The sequence below is a fragment of the Triticum aestivum genome, chromosome 4D, assembly GCF_018294505.1.
Source record: "Triticum aestivum cultivar Chinese Spring chromosome 4D, IWGSC CS RefSeq v2.1, whole genome shotgun sequence".
NCBI lineage: Eukaryota > Viridiplantae > Streptophyta > Magnoliopsida > Poales > Poaceae > Triticum > Triticum aestivum.
In genome coordinates, this window is record NC_057805.1 from 20,840,608 (window position 1) to 20,857,404 (window position 16,797).

The 16,797-nt window shown below is 43.9% G+C and overlaps 1 protein-coding gene across 3 annotated transcripts; it reads left to right on the plus strand.

Moving 5' to 3' along the window:
* Nucleotides 1–10,588: 10,588 nt before the first annotated feature.
* LOC123099475 (serine/threonine-protein kinase prp4) lies at nt 10,589–14,759 on the plus strand. Of its 3 annotated transcripts, none has more exons than XM_044521624.1 (12): nt 10,589–11,099; nt 11,961–12,049; nt 12,134–12,300; nt 12,413–12,603; nt 12,687–12,755; nt 12,946–13,018; nt 13,107–13,263; nt 13,360–13,651; nt 13,799–13,913; nt 14,020–14,183; nt 14,312–14,386; nt 14,486–14,759. In XM_044521624.1, exons 1-12 carry the CDS (start codon nt 10,773–10,775, stop codon nt 14,672–14,674), a joined length of 1,908 nt encoding a protein of 635 aa, XP_044377559.1. In that variant the 5' UTR covers nt 10,589–10,772; the 3' UTR covers nt 14,675–14,759. The 3 variants fall into 3 exon arrangements, with proteins under 3 accessions (XP_044377559.1, XP_044377558.1, XP_044377560.1); XM_044521623.1 differs by having other exon boundaries at nt 10,592–11,099; nt 12,410–12,603; XM_044521625.1 differs by having other exon boundaries at nt 10,855–11,136; nt 12,410–12,603.
* The last annotated feature ends 2,038 nt before the right edge of the window (nt 14,760–16,797 follow it).

A 16,797-nucleotide genomic window follows, 5' to 3' on the forward strand; every position in this document is an offset into this window, starting at 1 on the left:
TCAAATGTTCAGTGGAAGGAGGAGGAGAAGGGGGAGAGGAGGAGGAGTAGTAGGAAAAATACAAGTTTAACAAAGTATGAGTTTCATCAACGAGAGATATCATGAGGGATGACTCAGCATGAAGATGTGCTAGTTCAGGGGATTGTCATGGATGGAACGTAATGCACATAACACTACAGATACCCTCTATACACCATGACAACTTGCAACTTTGTAAGCGTGAGGTTTCACAGTGTTTCATATATTAAACATAAATTTCACTATTGCATATGTTAAGTTGATAAATTTGTGACATTGAGAGACCAATGTAATTGAAATAAACAATGAACACTATATACAAATGAACACCCCCGGCCTTTACTGTATGATTTTGTCGCTTAACTGCAACCTAAGAGGAAATTGATCATCACGCTCATGCTCATGGTGATCCTATATTTACAAAGCACATTATGTTTTAGTGTGACTGGTGGATCGGAGTAAACTGGCTAGCTGGCACATGAAATATAAACGTGCTGCACTCAAAGTACTGCGCTCAATTGTGTGGTGAGTGACCCAATCATGTCCAAACTGACTTTGAGTTCTTCCTTCGCTCAATAGATTTATCCCGGTGCCTTCCATTCTCAAAGATTCTCTAACCATCACATGCGATGACTTTACGAAGTATAAGTCTCTTCTCATATCCCATAACCGTTGTTGAGAACTATATAAAAAATTCTTGTTTCTCCCCAAAGAGTATGAACTTCTCAAGGGGGTGAAAGTGAGCTGAGGAAGGAAGGTGATGCATATGCGTGTGTATATAGACGATAACTATGACAAAAAGATGTCATGGTAGACAACATTGTAGTACTTTAGTGGATGGAATGACATGAATACACATTGCTGACGAGGGCCACAGAGACAGGGACCATAAATTAAGCAGGCTCTTCATTCATGTTTTTCCCGAAAATAACTTCAAGTTTTTCATGATTCGAAAGCAAAATGGTGGTGAGGCGTTTGCAGCTCCACTCACATGGTGCAATTCCACATGTGTATACTCAATGTACGGCTTTCTACTTCCATTGCGCAAAAAAAGGTTGTAGTTATATGATGATAACCGAAAACACACGTGTGGATGGCTATGAACGTGAGTCCCCGAAGTCAAAGTAGAGCGCGACTCGGAATCCGGTTTGAACCACTCTCTGAACGGCGTCGGCTCTGCTCACACCGCCGCCCCGAATGTTCATTCAGACCACAGTTCAATGAGATGTGCAGATGGAGGATACCTTTGCTTGGCCGCATGACCCTTCGGGCATGTATACAGCGAGATCCACCTACGACAAACTTAATCTGGGCACGATCAGATCACCTACTGCTGCTGCGATTTGGCATAGCTGAGCACCGCTAAAGTGCAAGATCTTTGCTTGGCTCGCCGTGCAACACCGGCTCTGGACATCTGATAGACGGACGCGACATGGGTTGTAGGACAACACCTCGCCTTGCTACACTTGCTTGCAGGAGGAGGATACAGTTGAGCACATAGTGGTGCAGTGCGTTTACGCTCGCCAGGTGTGGCACACGTGTTTTGACTCCCTACAAATCAATGTCCTTCCTCCCAATGACACAGACACACTTGTGGAGTGGTGGCTTAGGGCTCGCTCTGGTTTCCAAGGGAAGCACAAGCGAGGTTTTGACTTGGTCGTCATCGGCGCGGCTTGGATGCTGTGGAAGCAAAGGAACGCCAAGGTGTTCAACCGGCCGGAGCAAGTTAAAGACTATAGTGAGCTAGCTAGAGCCATCCTTGAGGAAATCCGCGAGTGGTATAATGCAGTGAAGGAAATATGCCCTAGAGGCAATAATAAAGTTATTATTTATTTCCTTATATCATGATAAATGTTTATTATTCATGCTAGAATTGTATTAACCGGAAACGTAATACTTGTGTGAATACATAGACAAACAGAGCGTCACTAGTATGCATCTACTTGACTAGCTCGTTGATCAAAGATGGTTATGTTTCCTAGCCGTAGACATGAGTTGTCATTTCATTAACGGGATCACATCATTAGGAGAATGATGTGATTGACTTGACCCATTCCGTTAGCTTAGAACTCGATCGTTTAGTATGTTGCTATTGCTTTCTTCATGACTTATACATGTTCCTATGACTATGAGATTATGCAACTCCCGTTTACCGGAGGAACACTTTGTGTGCTACCAAACGTCACAACGTAGCTGGGTGATTATAAAGGTGCTCTACAGGTGTCTCCGAAGGTACTTGTTGGGTTGGCGTATTTCAAGATTAGGATTTGTCACTCCGATTGTCGGAGAGGTATCTCTGAGCCCACTCGGTAATGCACATCACCTAAGCCTTGCAATCATTGCAACTAATGATTTAGTTGTGGGATGATGTATTACGGAACGAGTAAAGAGACTCGCCGGTAACGACATTGAACTAGGTATTGAGATACCGACGATCGAATCTCGGGCAAGTAACATACCGATGACAAAGGGAACAACGTATGTTGTTATACGGTCTGACCGATAAAGATATTCGTAGAATATGTGGGAGCCAATATGAGCATCTAGGTTCCGCTATTGGTTATTGACCGGAGACGTGTCTCGGTCATGTCTGCATAGTTCTCGAACCCGTAGGGTCCGCACGCTTAAAGTTTCGATGACGGTTATATTATGAGTTTTGATGTACCGAAGGTTGTTCGGAGTCGCGGATGTGATCACGGACATGACGAGGAGTCTCGAAATGGTCGAGACATGAAGATTGATATATTGGAAGCCTATATTTGGATATCGGAAGTGTTCCGGGTGAAATCGGGATTTTACCGGAGTACCGAGGGGTTACCGGAACCTCCCGGGGGCTCAATGGGCCATAGTGGGCCTTAGTGGAGAAGAGGAGAGGTGGCTAGGGCAGGGCCGCGCGCCCCTCACCCTCTAGTCCGAATAGGACAAGGAGAGGGGGGGGGCCCCCGTTTCCTTCCTCTCTCCCTCCTCTTTCCCCCCTTCTCGAAATCCAACAAGGAAGGGAGGGAGTCCTACTCCCGGTGGGAGTAGGACTCCTCTTGGCGCGCCTCCTCCTGGCCGGCCGCACCTCCCCCCTTGCTCCTTTATATACGGGGGCAGGGGGCACCCTAGAGACACAACAATTGATTTGATCTTTTAGCCGTGTGCGGTGCCCCCTCCATCATAGTCCACCTCGATAATACTGTAGCGGTGCTTAGGCGAAGCCCTGCGTCGGTAGAACATCATCATCGTCACCACACCGTCGTGCTCACGAAACTCTCCCTCAACACTCGGCTGGATCGGAGTTCGAGGGACGTCATCGGGCTGAACGTGTGCTGAACTCGGAGGTGCCGTGCGTTCGGTACTTGATCGGTCAGATCGTGAAGACGTACGACTACATCAACCGCGTTGTGCTAACGCTTCCACTTTCGGTCTACGAGGGTACGTGGACATCACTCTCCCCTCTCGTTGCTATGCATCACCATGATCTTGCGTGTGCGTAGGAATTTTTTTGAAATTACTACGTTCCCCAACAGTGGTATCCGAGCCTGGTTTTATGCGTAGATGTCATATGCACGAGTAGAACACAAGTGAATTGTGGGCGATATAAGTCATACTGCTTACCAGCATGTCATACTTTGGTTCGACGGTATTGTTGGATGAAGCGGCCCGGACCGACATTACGCGTACGCTTACGCAAGACTGGTTCTACCGACGTGCTTTGCATACAGGTGGCTGGCGGGTGTCAGTTTCTCCAACTTTAGTTGAACCGGGTGTGGCTACGCCCGGTCCTTGCGAAGGTTAAAACAACACCAACTTGACAAACTATCATTGTGGTTTCTATGCGTAGGTAAGAACGGTTCTTGCTAAGCCCGTAGCAGCCACGTAAAATTTGCAACAACAAAGTAGAGGATGTCTAACTTGTTTTTGCAGGGCATGTTGTGATGTGATATGGTCAAGACATGATGCTAAATTTTATTGTATGAGATGATCATGTTTTGTAACCGAGTTATCGGCAACTGGCAGGAGCCATATAGTTGTCGCTTTATTGTATGCAATGCAATCGCCCTGTAATGCTTTACTTTATCACTAAGCGGTAGCGATAGTCGTAGAAGCATAAGATTGGCGAGACGACAACGATGCTACGATGGAGACCAAGGTGTCGCGCCGGTGACGATGGTGATCATGACGGTGCTTCGGAGATGGAGATCACAAGCACAAGATGATGATGGCCATATCATATCACTTATATTGATTGTATGTGATGTTTATCTTTTATGCATCTTATCTTGCTTTGATTGACGGTAGCATTATAAGATGATCTCTCACTAAATTTCAAGATAAAAGTGTTCTCCCTGAGTATGCACTGTTGCCAAAGTTCGTCGTGCCCAGACACCACGTGATGATCGGGTGTGATAAGCTCTACATCCATCTACAACGGGTGCAAGCCAGTTTTGCACACGCAGAATACTCAGGTTAAACTTGACGAGTCTAGCATATGCAGATATGGCGAAAGGTCGAGCGTGAATCATATAGTAGATATGATCAACATAATGATGTTCACCATTGAAAGCTACTCCATTTCACGTGATGTTCGGTTATGGTTTAGTTGATTTGGATCACGTGATCACTTAGAGGATTAGAGGGATGTCTATCTAAGTGGGAGTTCTTAAGTAATATGATTAATTGAACTTAAATTTATCATGAACTTAGTACCTGATAGTATCTTGCTTGTCTATGTTGATTGTAGATAGATGGCCCGTGCTGTTGTTCCGTTGAATTTTAATGCGTTCCTTGAGAAAGCAAAGTTGAAAGATGATGGTAGCAATTACACGGACTGGGTCCGTAACTTGAGGATTATCCTCATTGTTGCACAGAAGAATTACGTCCTGGAAGCACCGCTAGGTGCCAAACCTGCTGCAGGAGCAACACCAGATGTTATGAACATCTGGCAGAGCAAAGCTGATGACTACTCGATAGTTCAGTGTGCCATGCTTTACGGCTTAGAACCGGGACTTCAACGACGTTTTGAACGTCATGGAGCATATGAGATGTTCCAGGAGTTGAAGTTAATATTTCAAGCAAATGCCCGGATTGAGAGATATGAAGTCTCCAATAAGTTCTACAGCTGCAAGATGGAGGAGAATAGTTCTGTCAGTGAGCATATACTCAAAATGTCTGGGTATAATAATCACTTGATTCAACTGGGAGTTAATCTTCCGGATGATAGCGTCATTGACAGAATTCTTCAATCACTGCCACCAAGCTACAAGAGCTTCGTGATGAACTATAATATGCAAGGGATGGATAAGACGATTCCCGAGCTCTTCGCAATGCTAAATGCTGCGGAGGTAGAAATCAAGAAGGAGCATCAAGTGTTGATGGTCAATAAGACCACCAGTTTCAAGAAAAAGGGCAAAGGGAAGAAGAAGGGGAACTTCAAGAAGAACAGCAAGCAAGTTGCTGCTCAAGAGAAGAAACCCAAGTCTGGACCTAAGCCTGAGACTGAGTGCTTCTACTGCAATCAGACTGGTCACTGGAAACGGAACTGCCCCAAGTATTTGGCGGATAAGAAGGATGGCAAGGTGAACAAAGGTATATGTGATATACATGTTATTGATGTGTACCTTACCAGAGCTCGCACTAGCACCTGGGTATTTGATACTGGTTCTGTTGCTAATATTTGCAACTCAAAACGGGGACTACAGATTAAGCGAACACTGGCCAAGGACGAGGTGATGATGCGCGTGGGAAACGGTTCCAAAGTCGATGTGATAGCCGTCGGCACGCTACCTCTACATCTACCTTCGGGATTACTATTAGAACTAAATAATTGTTATTTGGTGCCAGCGTTGAGCATGAACATTATATCTGGATCTTGTTTGATGCGACACGGTTATTCATTTAAATCAAAGAATAATGGTTGTTCTATTTATATGAGTAATATCTTTTATGGTCATGCACCCTTGAAGAGTGGTCTACTTTTGATGAATCTCGATAGTAGTGATACACATATTCATAATGTTGAAGCCAAAAGATGCAGAGTTGATAATGATAGTGCAACTTATTTGTGGCACTGCCGTTAAGGTCATATCGGTGTAAAGCGCATGAAGAAACTCCATAATGATGGACTTTTGGAACCACTTGATTATGAATCACTTGGTACTTGCGAACCGTGCCTCATGGGCAAGATGACTAAAACGCCGTTCTCCGGAACTATTTAGCGAGCAACAGATTTTTTGGAAATCATACATGCAGATGTATGTGGTCCGATGAATGTTGAGGCTCGCGGCGGGTATCGTTATTTTCTCACCTTCACAGATGATTTAAGCAGATATGGGTATATCTACTTAATGAAACATAAGTCTGAAACATTTGAAAAGTTCAAAGAGTTTCAGAGTGAAGTTAAAAATCATCGTAACAACAAAATAAAGTTTCTACGATCTGATCGTGGAGGAGAATATTTGAGTTACGAGTTTGGTCTACATTTGAAACAATGCGGAATAGTTTCGCAACTCACACCACCCGGAACACCACAACGTAATGGTGTGTCCGAACGTCGTAATCGTACTTTACTAGATATGGTGCAATCTATGATGTCTCTTACTAATTTACCGCTATCATTTTGGGGTTATGCTTTAGAGACGGCTGCATTCACGTTAAATAGGGCACCATCGAAATCCGTTGAGACGACGCCTTATGAACTGTGGTTTGGCAAGAAACCAAAGTTGTCGTTTCTTAAAGTTTGGGGCTGCGATGCTTATGTGAAAAAGCTTCAACCTGATAAGCTCGAACCCAAATCGGAGAAATGTGTCTTCATAGGATACCCAAAGGAGACTATTGGGTACACCTTCTATCACAGATCCGAAGGCAAGACATTCGTTGCTAAGAATGGATCCTTTCTAGAGAAGGAGTTTCTCTCGAAAGAAGTGAGTGGGAGGAAAGTAGAACTTGATGAGGTAACTGTACCTGCTCCCTTATTGGAAAGTAGTTCATCACAGAAACCGGTTCCTGTGACGCCTACACCAATTAGTGAGGAAGTTAATGATGATGATCATGGAACTTTAGATCAAGTTGTTACTGAACCTCGTAGGTCAACCAGAGTAAGATCCGCACCAGAGTGGTACGGTAATCCTGTTCTGGAGGTTATGTTACTAGACCATGACGAACCTACGAACTATGAAGAAGCGATGGTGAGCCCAGATTCCGCAAAATGGCTTGAGGCCATGAAATCTGAGATGGGATCCATGTATGAGAACAAAGTGTGGACTTTGGTTGACTTGCCCGATGATCGGCAAGCCATTGAGAATAAATGGATCTTCAAGAAGAAGACTGACGCTGACGGTAATGTTACTGTCTATAAAGCTCGACTTGTTGCAAAAGGTTTTCGACAAGTTCAAGGGATTGACTACGATGAGACTTTCTCACCCGTAGCGATGCTTAAGTCTGTCCGAATCATGTTAGCAATTGCCGCATTTTATGATTATGAAATTTGGCAAATGGATGTCAAAACTGCATTCCTGAATGGATTTCTGGAAGAAGAGTTGTATATGATGCAACCAGAAGGTTTTGTCGATCCAAAGGGAGCTAACAAAGTGTGCAAGCTCCAGCGATCCATTTATGGACTGGTGCAAGCCTCTCGGAGTTGGAATAAACGCTTTGATAGTGTGATCAAAGCATTTGGTTTTGTACAGACTTTTGGAGAAGCCTGTATTTACAAGAAAGTGAGTGGGAGCTCTGTAGCATTTCTGATATTATATGTGGATGACATATTGTTGATTGGAAATGATATAGAATTTCTGGATAGCATAAAGGGATACTTGAATAAGAGTTTTTCAATGAAAGACCTCGGTGAAGCTGCTTATATATTGGGCATCAAGATCTATAGAGATAGATCAAGACGCTTAATTGGACTTTCACAAAGCACATACCTTGACAAAGTTTTGAAGAAGTTCAAAATGGATCAAGCAAAGAAAGGGTTCTTGCCTGTGTTACAAGGTGTGAAGTTGAGTAAGACTCAATGCCCGACCACTGCAGAAGATAGAGAGAAATGAAAGATGTTCCCTATGCTTCAGCCATAGGCTCTATCATGTATGCAATGCTGTGTACCAGACCTGATGTGTGCCTTGCTATAAGTCTAGCAGGGAGGTACCAAAGTAATCCAGGAGTGGATCACTGGACAGCGGTCAAGAACATCCTGAAATACCTGAAAAGGACTAAGGATATGTTTCTCGTTTATGGAGGTGACAAAGAGCTAGTCGTAAATGGTTACGTCGATGCAAGCTTTGACACTGATCCGGACGATTCTAAATCGCAAACCGGATACGTGTTTACATTGAACGGTGGAGCTGTCAGTTGGTGCAGTTCTAAACAAAGCGTCGTGGCGGGATCTACGTGTGAAGCGGAGTACATAGCTGCTTCGGAAGCAGCAAATGAAGGAGTCTGGATAAAGGAGTTCATATCCGATCTAGGTGTCATACCTAGTGCATTGGGTCCAATGAAAATCTTTTGTGACAATACTGGTGCGATTGCCTTGGCGAAGGAATCCAGATTTCACAAGAGAACCAAGCACATCAAGAGACGCTTCAATTCCATCCGGGATCTAGTCCAGGTGGGAGACATAGAAATTTGCAAGATACATACGGATCTAAATGTTGCAGACCCATTGACTAAGCCTCTTCCACGAGCAAAACATGATCAGCACCAAGGCTCCATGGGTGTTAGAATCATTACTGTGTAATCTAGATTATTGACTCTAGTGCAAGTGGGAGACTGAAGGAAATATGCCCTAGAGGCAATAATAAAGTTATTATTTATTTCCTTATATCATAATAAAGTAATGTTTATTATTCATGCTAGAATCGTATTAACCGGAAACGTAATACTTGTGTGAATACATAGACAAATAGAGTGTCACTAGTATGCCTCTACTTGACTAGCTCGTTGATCAAAGATGGTTATGTTTCCTAGCCGTAGACATGAGTTGTCATTTGATTAACGGGATCACATCATTAGGAGAACGATGTGATTGACTTGACCCATTCCGATAGCTTAGCACTCGATCGTTTAGTATGTTGCTATTGCTTTCTTCATGACTTATACATGTTCCTATGACTATGAGATTATGCAACTCCCATTTACCGGAGGAACACTTTGTGTGCTACCAAACGTCACAACGTAACTGGGTGATTAGAAAGGTGCTCTACAGGTGTCTCCGAAGGTACTTGTTGGGTTGGCGTATTTCGAGATTAGGATTTGTCACTCCGATTGTCGGAGAGGTATCTCTGGGCCCACTCGGTAATGCACATCACCTAAGCCTTGCAAGCATTGCAACTAATGAGTTAGTTGCGGGATGATGTATTACGGAACGAGTAAAGAGACTTGCCGGTAACGAGATTGAACTAGGTATTGAGATACCGACGATCGAATCTCGGGCAAGTAACATACCGATGACAAAGGGAACAACGTATGTTGTTATGCGGTCTGACCGATAAAGATCTTCGTAGAATATGTGGGAGCCACTATGAGCATCCAGGTTCCGCTATTAGTTATTGACCGGAGACGTGTCTCGGTCATGTCTGTATAGTTCTCGAACCCGTAGGGTCCGCACGCTTAAAGTTTCGATGACGGTTATATTATGAGTTTATGAGTTTTGATGTACCGAAGGTTGTTCGGAGTCCCGTATGTGATCACAAACATGACGAGGAGTCTCGAAATGGTCGAGACATGAAGATTGATATATTGGAAGCCTATATTTGGATATCGGAAGTGTTCCGGGTGAAATCGGGATTTTACCGGAGTACCGAGGGGTTACCGGAACCCCCCGGGGGCTTAATGGGCCATAGTGGGCCTTAGTGGAGAAGAGGAGAGGCGGCTAGGGCAGGGCTGCGCGCCCCTCCCCCTCTAGTCCGAATAGGACAAGGAGAGGGGGGCGGCGCCCCCCTTTCCTTCCTCTCTCCCTCCTCTTTCCCCCTTCTCCTAATCTAACAAGGAAGGGAGGGAGTCCTACTCCCGGTGGGAGTAGGACTCCTCTTGGCGCGCCTCCTCCTGGCTGGCCGCACCTCCCCCCTTGCTCCTTTATATACGGGGGAGGGGGCACCCTAGAGACACAACAATTGATTTGATCTTTTAGCCGTGTGCGGTGCCCCCTCCACCATAGTCCACCTCGATAATACTGTAGCGGTGCTTAGGCGAAGCCCTGCGTCGGTAGAACATCATCATCGTCACCACGCCGCCGTGCTGACGAAACTCTCCCTCAACACTCGGCTGGATCGGAGTTCGAGGGACGTCATCGGGCTGAACATGTGCTGAACTCGGAGGTGCCGTACGTTAGGTACGTACGACTACATCAACCGCGTTGTGCTAACGCTTCTGCTTTCGGTCTACGAGAGGTACGTGGGCAACACTCTCCCCTCTCGTTGTTATGCATCACCATGATCTTGCGTGTGCGTAGGAATTTTTTTGAAATTACTACGTTGCCCAAGTGTGGGTGCGGGTGGATTAGACCGTTTTGTGAGAGATCACACTTGATTTTTTTATAGGTGTGAGTGGATGCTCGGGTGATGGATGTTTGCATCGATCGCATGAATCTAATACGGTACGCTGTCGGCGTACTCTCGAAAAAAGTTCGTTCAGAATCGCCTTCGTAGTTCACCCTCGGCCTCGCCCCAACCGACCCAGAACACCCGCGATCACCGGCGCGCACCGTCCCCGAGTCCGATCGAGCTTCGTCCAAAGGCATCGCATCCTATAGCCGAACCCTAACCCCAGCGGTCGCCATGGGCAGCGGAGAGGGTCCCGTCTCGCCGCGGTCCACCTCCAGGCGGCACCGCCGGTCGCATGGCGACGGCGCGGACGAGGCCTCCTCCCCGAAGCGCCAGAAGCGTTGCCATCACCGCCATCACCACCGCCACTACGGCCACGGCCACGGGGACAGGGGAGACCAGGAGGCGGGCTCGCGGTCACGGATGTCGGGGGCGAAGCCGGGGGAGGGCGAGGTAGAGGATGGTCAGATAGTAGACGATGCCGCCGCCGCCGCCTCCAGGGGACCAGATGCCGACTTCGGCAAGGCGGGGTCGGTGTTCGGCGGTCTGGCACCTGCTCCGGTCTGTTCCGAACCCCCGTCCTTTGCGTTCCCGTTCGGTATAGGTTATTTTCGTTACCCTTTTCCATTGATCCATAATTAGTTGCTGATTTATCGTGTGAATTTTGTTGGAGCTTGGTGTGATTTTTAAAAAAATGTTGTTGGCACACACAACATTATCTGGTACGATGGCAGAGGATTTGCAGATCAACAAAATAAAATCTGGTTTTAACTTGAGAAGGCAAGCGTCTTAGTTTTGTTAGCTGTTAAATGAAACTAAATATTACTACATGGCAATTCCATTAATTTATTCAAAGTTCTAGTGTTTACTCGGTTATTTGAAGCACATTTATTAACCACTGCCACAAAAAGCAGCAGCTGTTGTTTAGTTTCCTCTGTGATGATAGATCAAGGACAACTTACTCTGTTCTGCGCTTTGCTGCACAAAGAAAAAAGAATTAAAGAGTTTCCTATTTATTTATTTTTGAATTTTCACGCCCGGGGGGTGGGGGGAGCGTTTCCGCACCTGAACTATCATTAAAGTGGGCAATTTACTTTTTGTAATAATCAAAAACTGACATGAGCCTTTTCATATTTTCTTAGTTTTCTGATGAAGAAACTATTCTTTGTTACCTATTATATTCTAATAACTGACAAGATTGTTGGCATATTCTTGAGATGTAAGCTGTTTAACCGTAGATTTCACTTGATAAGTACAATAAACTGGGCCAAGCTTACTCACATAGAGCTGCAGGCTTTCCCACATAGCCTTGTGTTTCCTATTTTTCTGGTCATGCTTTTATTGTAGGAAAAGGCTTTTAGTCACCCTTGCTTTTCTACTTTTGGTTAATTGGTGAACTCACTTTGAAACTTACAACTGTAGGGATGTGATGACAAATTTGATGCAAACAAGAAGTGTAGAGAGGCTAACCACAGAAAGAGATCTGAGGAAATCAAGGAACAATCTTGCAAGTAAGGTTTCTCATATATGGTTAACTCATTCTCATGTTTTTATTCTTATTCCATTTTTTAATTAATGTTTTGTGATGGTTTCAGGGAGGAAGATCAAAGTGATTTCGAACACTTTGCAAAGCAAGAAGAAGATGATCTTAAAAAAACTAAGGAGGAAGCAAGAAAGAGGATGGATGCTATTCTGGAGAAGCACCGGCAACGCCAGTTTCAGAAGGAACACCAGGGGCCTGTGCCTTTCCATGATAGTACAGGTAACCTGTTTTTATTAAAAACAGAACCATATTTCTGTGTGACATATTTTTTTGTTATGTAAAAGTTACGTTTAAACATATTTTAGTAACTGAGCTTCGTCATTGGCAGAAGTAACATCACTGGATAGAGATGCTGCTACCACTGAAGTAAAAGATGCCAATTCAGTCACTGTAATTGTTAATGAAAAATCCTACACTCTGGGGATGACTCCTCCTATCCAGCCTAACATTTCAATAAACTTGGGGATATCTGGTGATCAATGGACGGCATGTGTTTCAGGTTTTCAAGAGGGCATTCCCAAGGTAATAATCCTTTTGATACAGTTGATTGTTCACTTACCATTTTCTCAGCTAGGGTTTTTACTTACATCTTTGAAATTTTACAGGGTGATAGATCTTCAGTTATACTTTGCGATGATATTTTTGGAGCATCTCCTATTAGAGTTCAGAAATTGGTATGTTTTCTAGTATTCTTCAACTGAACTATTATTTCCACTGAAATTTCTTACTTCAATGTTTTGCTATCTTCTTTTTGCTCAGAACAGTCTTGGTAATCCATTGGCAATTTTATCTTTTACTCTATTGGTAGGAAGCTCTCGGCAGTATATTATTTTGTGCTCACCTATTGATAGTTGTGTTGTGTAGGGTAATCTAGATGGTATGCATGTCAGGAAAAATTCACTTCACGACAATTGGGATGATGAGCATGGATATTACAGTAAGCTCTATCAATCTTTCCTTTCCCATTTCATATCTACTTCTAAGTTACTCCTTTATAATTCAAACTTTTTTTGTATTTTATACAGAGTACCACTTAGGTGAAGTGCTAGATGGTCATTACAGAATTACAGCAGGCTCTGGGAAGGGAGTTTTCTCAACAGTTGTCCAGGCAAAGGATCTAAAAGCCGGGAAAAATGATCCTGAAGAAGTAGCTATCAAAATTATCTGCAATGAAAAAGAAAGGTAAGCTGAGTTCATTACAACTTCTTCCCTTCTGAGGCCATATATTCAACAGGGAAAATAACATTTGACCCTGTAAATTGCATTTTGATTGTACAGGTACAAATCTGGTAAGAGGGAGGTTTCTGTACTGGAAAAATTGTCAAGTGCAGATCGTGAAGACAAACGACACTGTGTCCGGTTTATTTCTAGTTTCATGTATCGGGATCATCTCTGTTTAGTTCTTGAATCCCTTCATATGAATCTTCGTGAGGTTATAAAGAAATTTGGTCGTGATATAGGGCTGAAGCTTACTGCTGTAAGGACGTACTCCAAACAGCTTTTCATTGCATTGAAGCACCTAAAGGATTGCAGTATCCTCCATTGTGATATTAAACCAGATAATATACTGGTATGTCCGCTCTCCAAGTATCTTAATTATATTTGGTAGAGCTTATTTTAAGCTTTGAGAAAAGCCTAATAAATCATAAAAATAGTTAACCTTTGTGTTAATTGTATGCTGGAATCTACAAGTTTCTCTAACTGCCTCATTTTGTAGGTAAATGGGTCTAGAAACTTGTTGAAACTGTGTGATTTTGGTAGTGCTTTGCCTGCCGGAATAAATGTTATCACACCAGTTCTTGTGAGCCGCTTCTACCGGGCACCTGAGATAAGTGAGTTATTTACTTGACATGTACAATTATTTGATTAGATTTTCTTATATAAGTTCAAAAAATAATTACCTGCATGCCAACATAGTAATTTGTTATCCTCCTGCAGTTCTTGGATTGCCGTACGACCATTCATTGGATATGTGGTCCGTTGGCTGTTGCCTATATGAACTTTACACAGGAAAAATCTTATTTCCTGGTGGGACGAACAATGGCATGCTTTGGCTTCACATGGAATTGAAGGGTCCATTCCCTAAGAAGATGCTTCGAAAGGTGAGATATGATGCTGATTTCTTTTTTCATATGCTGTACTTATCTCTTATGCGTAGTATGGTAGTGTTTGAGTTCGTATTTCCTAGTCTTCTTCTCTCTTAACAGAATTAATGTTTCTAATTATACAGGGAGCCTTCACAACTCAACACTTTGACCAGGACCTTAATTTCCATGCCACTGATGAGAATCTGATGATGAAAAAGGTATGCTGATTATTTGTTTATACCTTGTTGAACTGACGATATACTCTGTTTTAGTGTGTTCTGTTAAAGAAAATTGAATCGGTGTCTTTATTCTGGCAGGCTGTGAATAAACTGTGTATGAACGTTAAACCAAAGGGTGTTGGCGCAAAAATATCAAGCTTCGCAGGCGAGGATCCGAAAATGTTGTCCAGTTTTAAAGATCTCCTGGAGAAAATATTTGTGCTAGATCCGCAAAAGAGGCTTACTGTGTCACAAGCACTTAGCCACCCATTTATTACTGGCAAGTGAAATAAAGACGATCAATACCTCTCAGTTGTAATATTGTTGAAAGCTGTAGCTTCTCTGAACTAAATTTTGGATTTAACCTGTCTAACCAACTGGCGGCTATGTAGCTTTAGGATCATATAGTACATACTGTTTTGAATCAGAATGATCGAATTGATTGATCGATGGTTACAGGCCCCCTTTTATATGTCCCGAAGAGACACGACGATCCCTCGAGGAGGCGTCGGTTCCAGGAGATCGAAGGGAGACGTCGGTTGCGGGACAAACCGCAACGATGGTTTGGGCAAGGGGAGATTTTCCCCTAATTACAAATTATAATTAATTCTAACACTCCCCCTAATCTACACTTGACCATGTAGAACCATCTTCACGATTATCCGGGAAGCTCTATCATGTCAAAAGATTCTCCTTCAAAAGTTCTTCATAAAATCTTTGATGAGATCCTGAAATATATACTCACAAAGAAAGATAGCATAATGTGATGTCATTAAAATGAGGATATCTCAAGAAGAGACTCCCCCTGGCACCTGCAAGTCCCTAAGTCTTCGCATACCAATTCCATGAACACATTTCTGGAATGTAGAATGTGGTAGAGACTTCGTAAATAAATCAGCAAGGTTGTCGCATGATTTGACTTGCAGAATGCTTATTTCCCCGCTTTTCTGAAGATTATGGGGGAAAAACCATTTAGGAGAAATATGCTTGGTGATATTACTCTTGATGTATCCTGTTTGCATCTGCGCAACACAGGCCGCATTATCTTCATAGATAATGGTAGGTGATTTTATCGAACCCATTCCACATGAGTGTTGTATGTGGTTTATCATTCTGCGAAGCCATACATATTCGCATGTTGCTTCAAATAATGAAATTATTTCAGAATGATTGGTAGATGTTGCCACCAGAGTCTATTTTGAAGAATTCCATGATATAGCAGTGCCACCATGTAGGAACACGAAGCCGGTCTGAGATCTGGCATTATGGGGATCAGACAAATAACCGGCATCTGCATATCCAATCATATCAGAGTCCTGATTTTTCTGGAACTGGAAAAATAGGCCAAGATCCTTTGTGCCTTGGAGATATCGAAAGATATTCTTCACTCCAGACCAATGACGTTTGGTGGGAGCTGCGCTATGTCTAGCAACTAGATTCACTGCAAATGCAATATCAGGTCTTGTGCAATTTGCAAGATACATAAGCGCTCCAACAACACTAAGGTATGGAACTTCAGGTCCTAACACCTCTTCTCCATCATCCCTTGGTCTGAACGGATCTTTCTCTATGTCTAGAGATCGAACCACCATGGGAGTTTTAGATGGATAGGATTTGTCCATATTGAATTTCTCCAATATTTTCTGGATATAGGCAGATTGGTGTACCATGATTCCTGAGGGAAGATGCTCAAGTTGAATACCTAAGCAAAATTTGGTTTTACCCAAATCCTTCATCTCAAATTCCATCTTTAGATGATTGCGTGCTTCATCATTGTCTGGTGTGCTGCCGATGATGTTGAGATCGTCAACATACACAGAAATGATGCAAAATCCTGTAGAGGACTTCTTGATGAAAACACTGTTGGGGAACGTAGCAGAAATTCAAAATTTTCTACGCATCACCAAGATCAATCTATGGAGTAATCTAGCAACGAGGGGAAGGGGAGTGCATCTACATACCATTGTAGATCGCGATGCGGAAGCGTTGCAAGAACGCGGATGAGGGAGTCGTACTCGTAGCGATTCAGATCGCGGTTGATTCCGATCTAAGCACCGAAGAACGGTGCCTCCGCATTCAACACACGTGCAGCCCGGTGACGTCTCCCACGCCTTGATCCAGCAAGGAGAGAGGGAGAGGTTGGGGAAGACTCCGTCCAGCAGCAGCACGACGGCATGGTGGTGATGGAGGAGGGTGGCAATCCCGCAGGGCTTCGCCAAGCACCGCGGGAGAGGAGGAAGAGGGAGAGGGGTAGGGCTGCGCCGAAAGAGAGACGTTCTCATGTGTCTTGGGCAGCCCAAACCTCAACTATATATAGGGGGGGAGGGGGCTGCGCCCCCTTTAGGGTTTCCACCCCCAAGAGGAGGCGGCCAGCCCTAGATCCCATCCAAGGCGGGCGGCCAAGGGGAGGA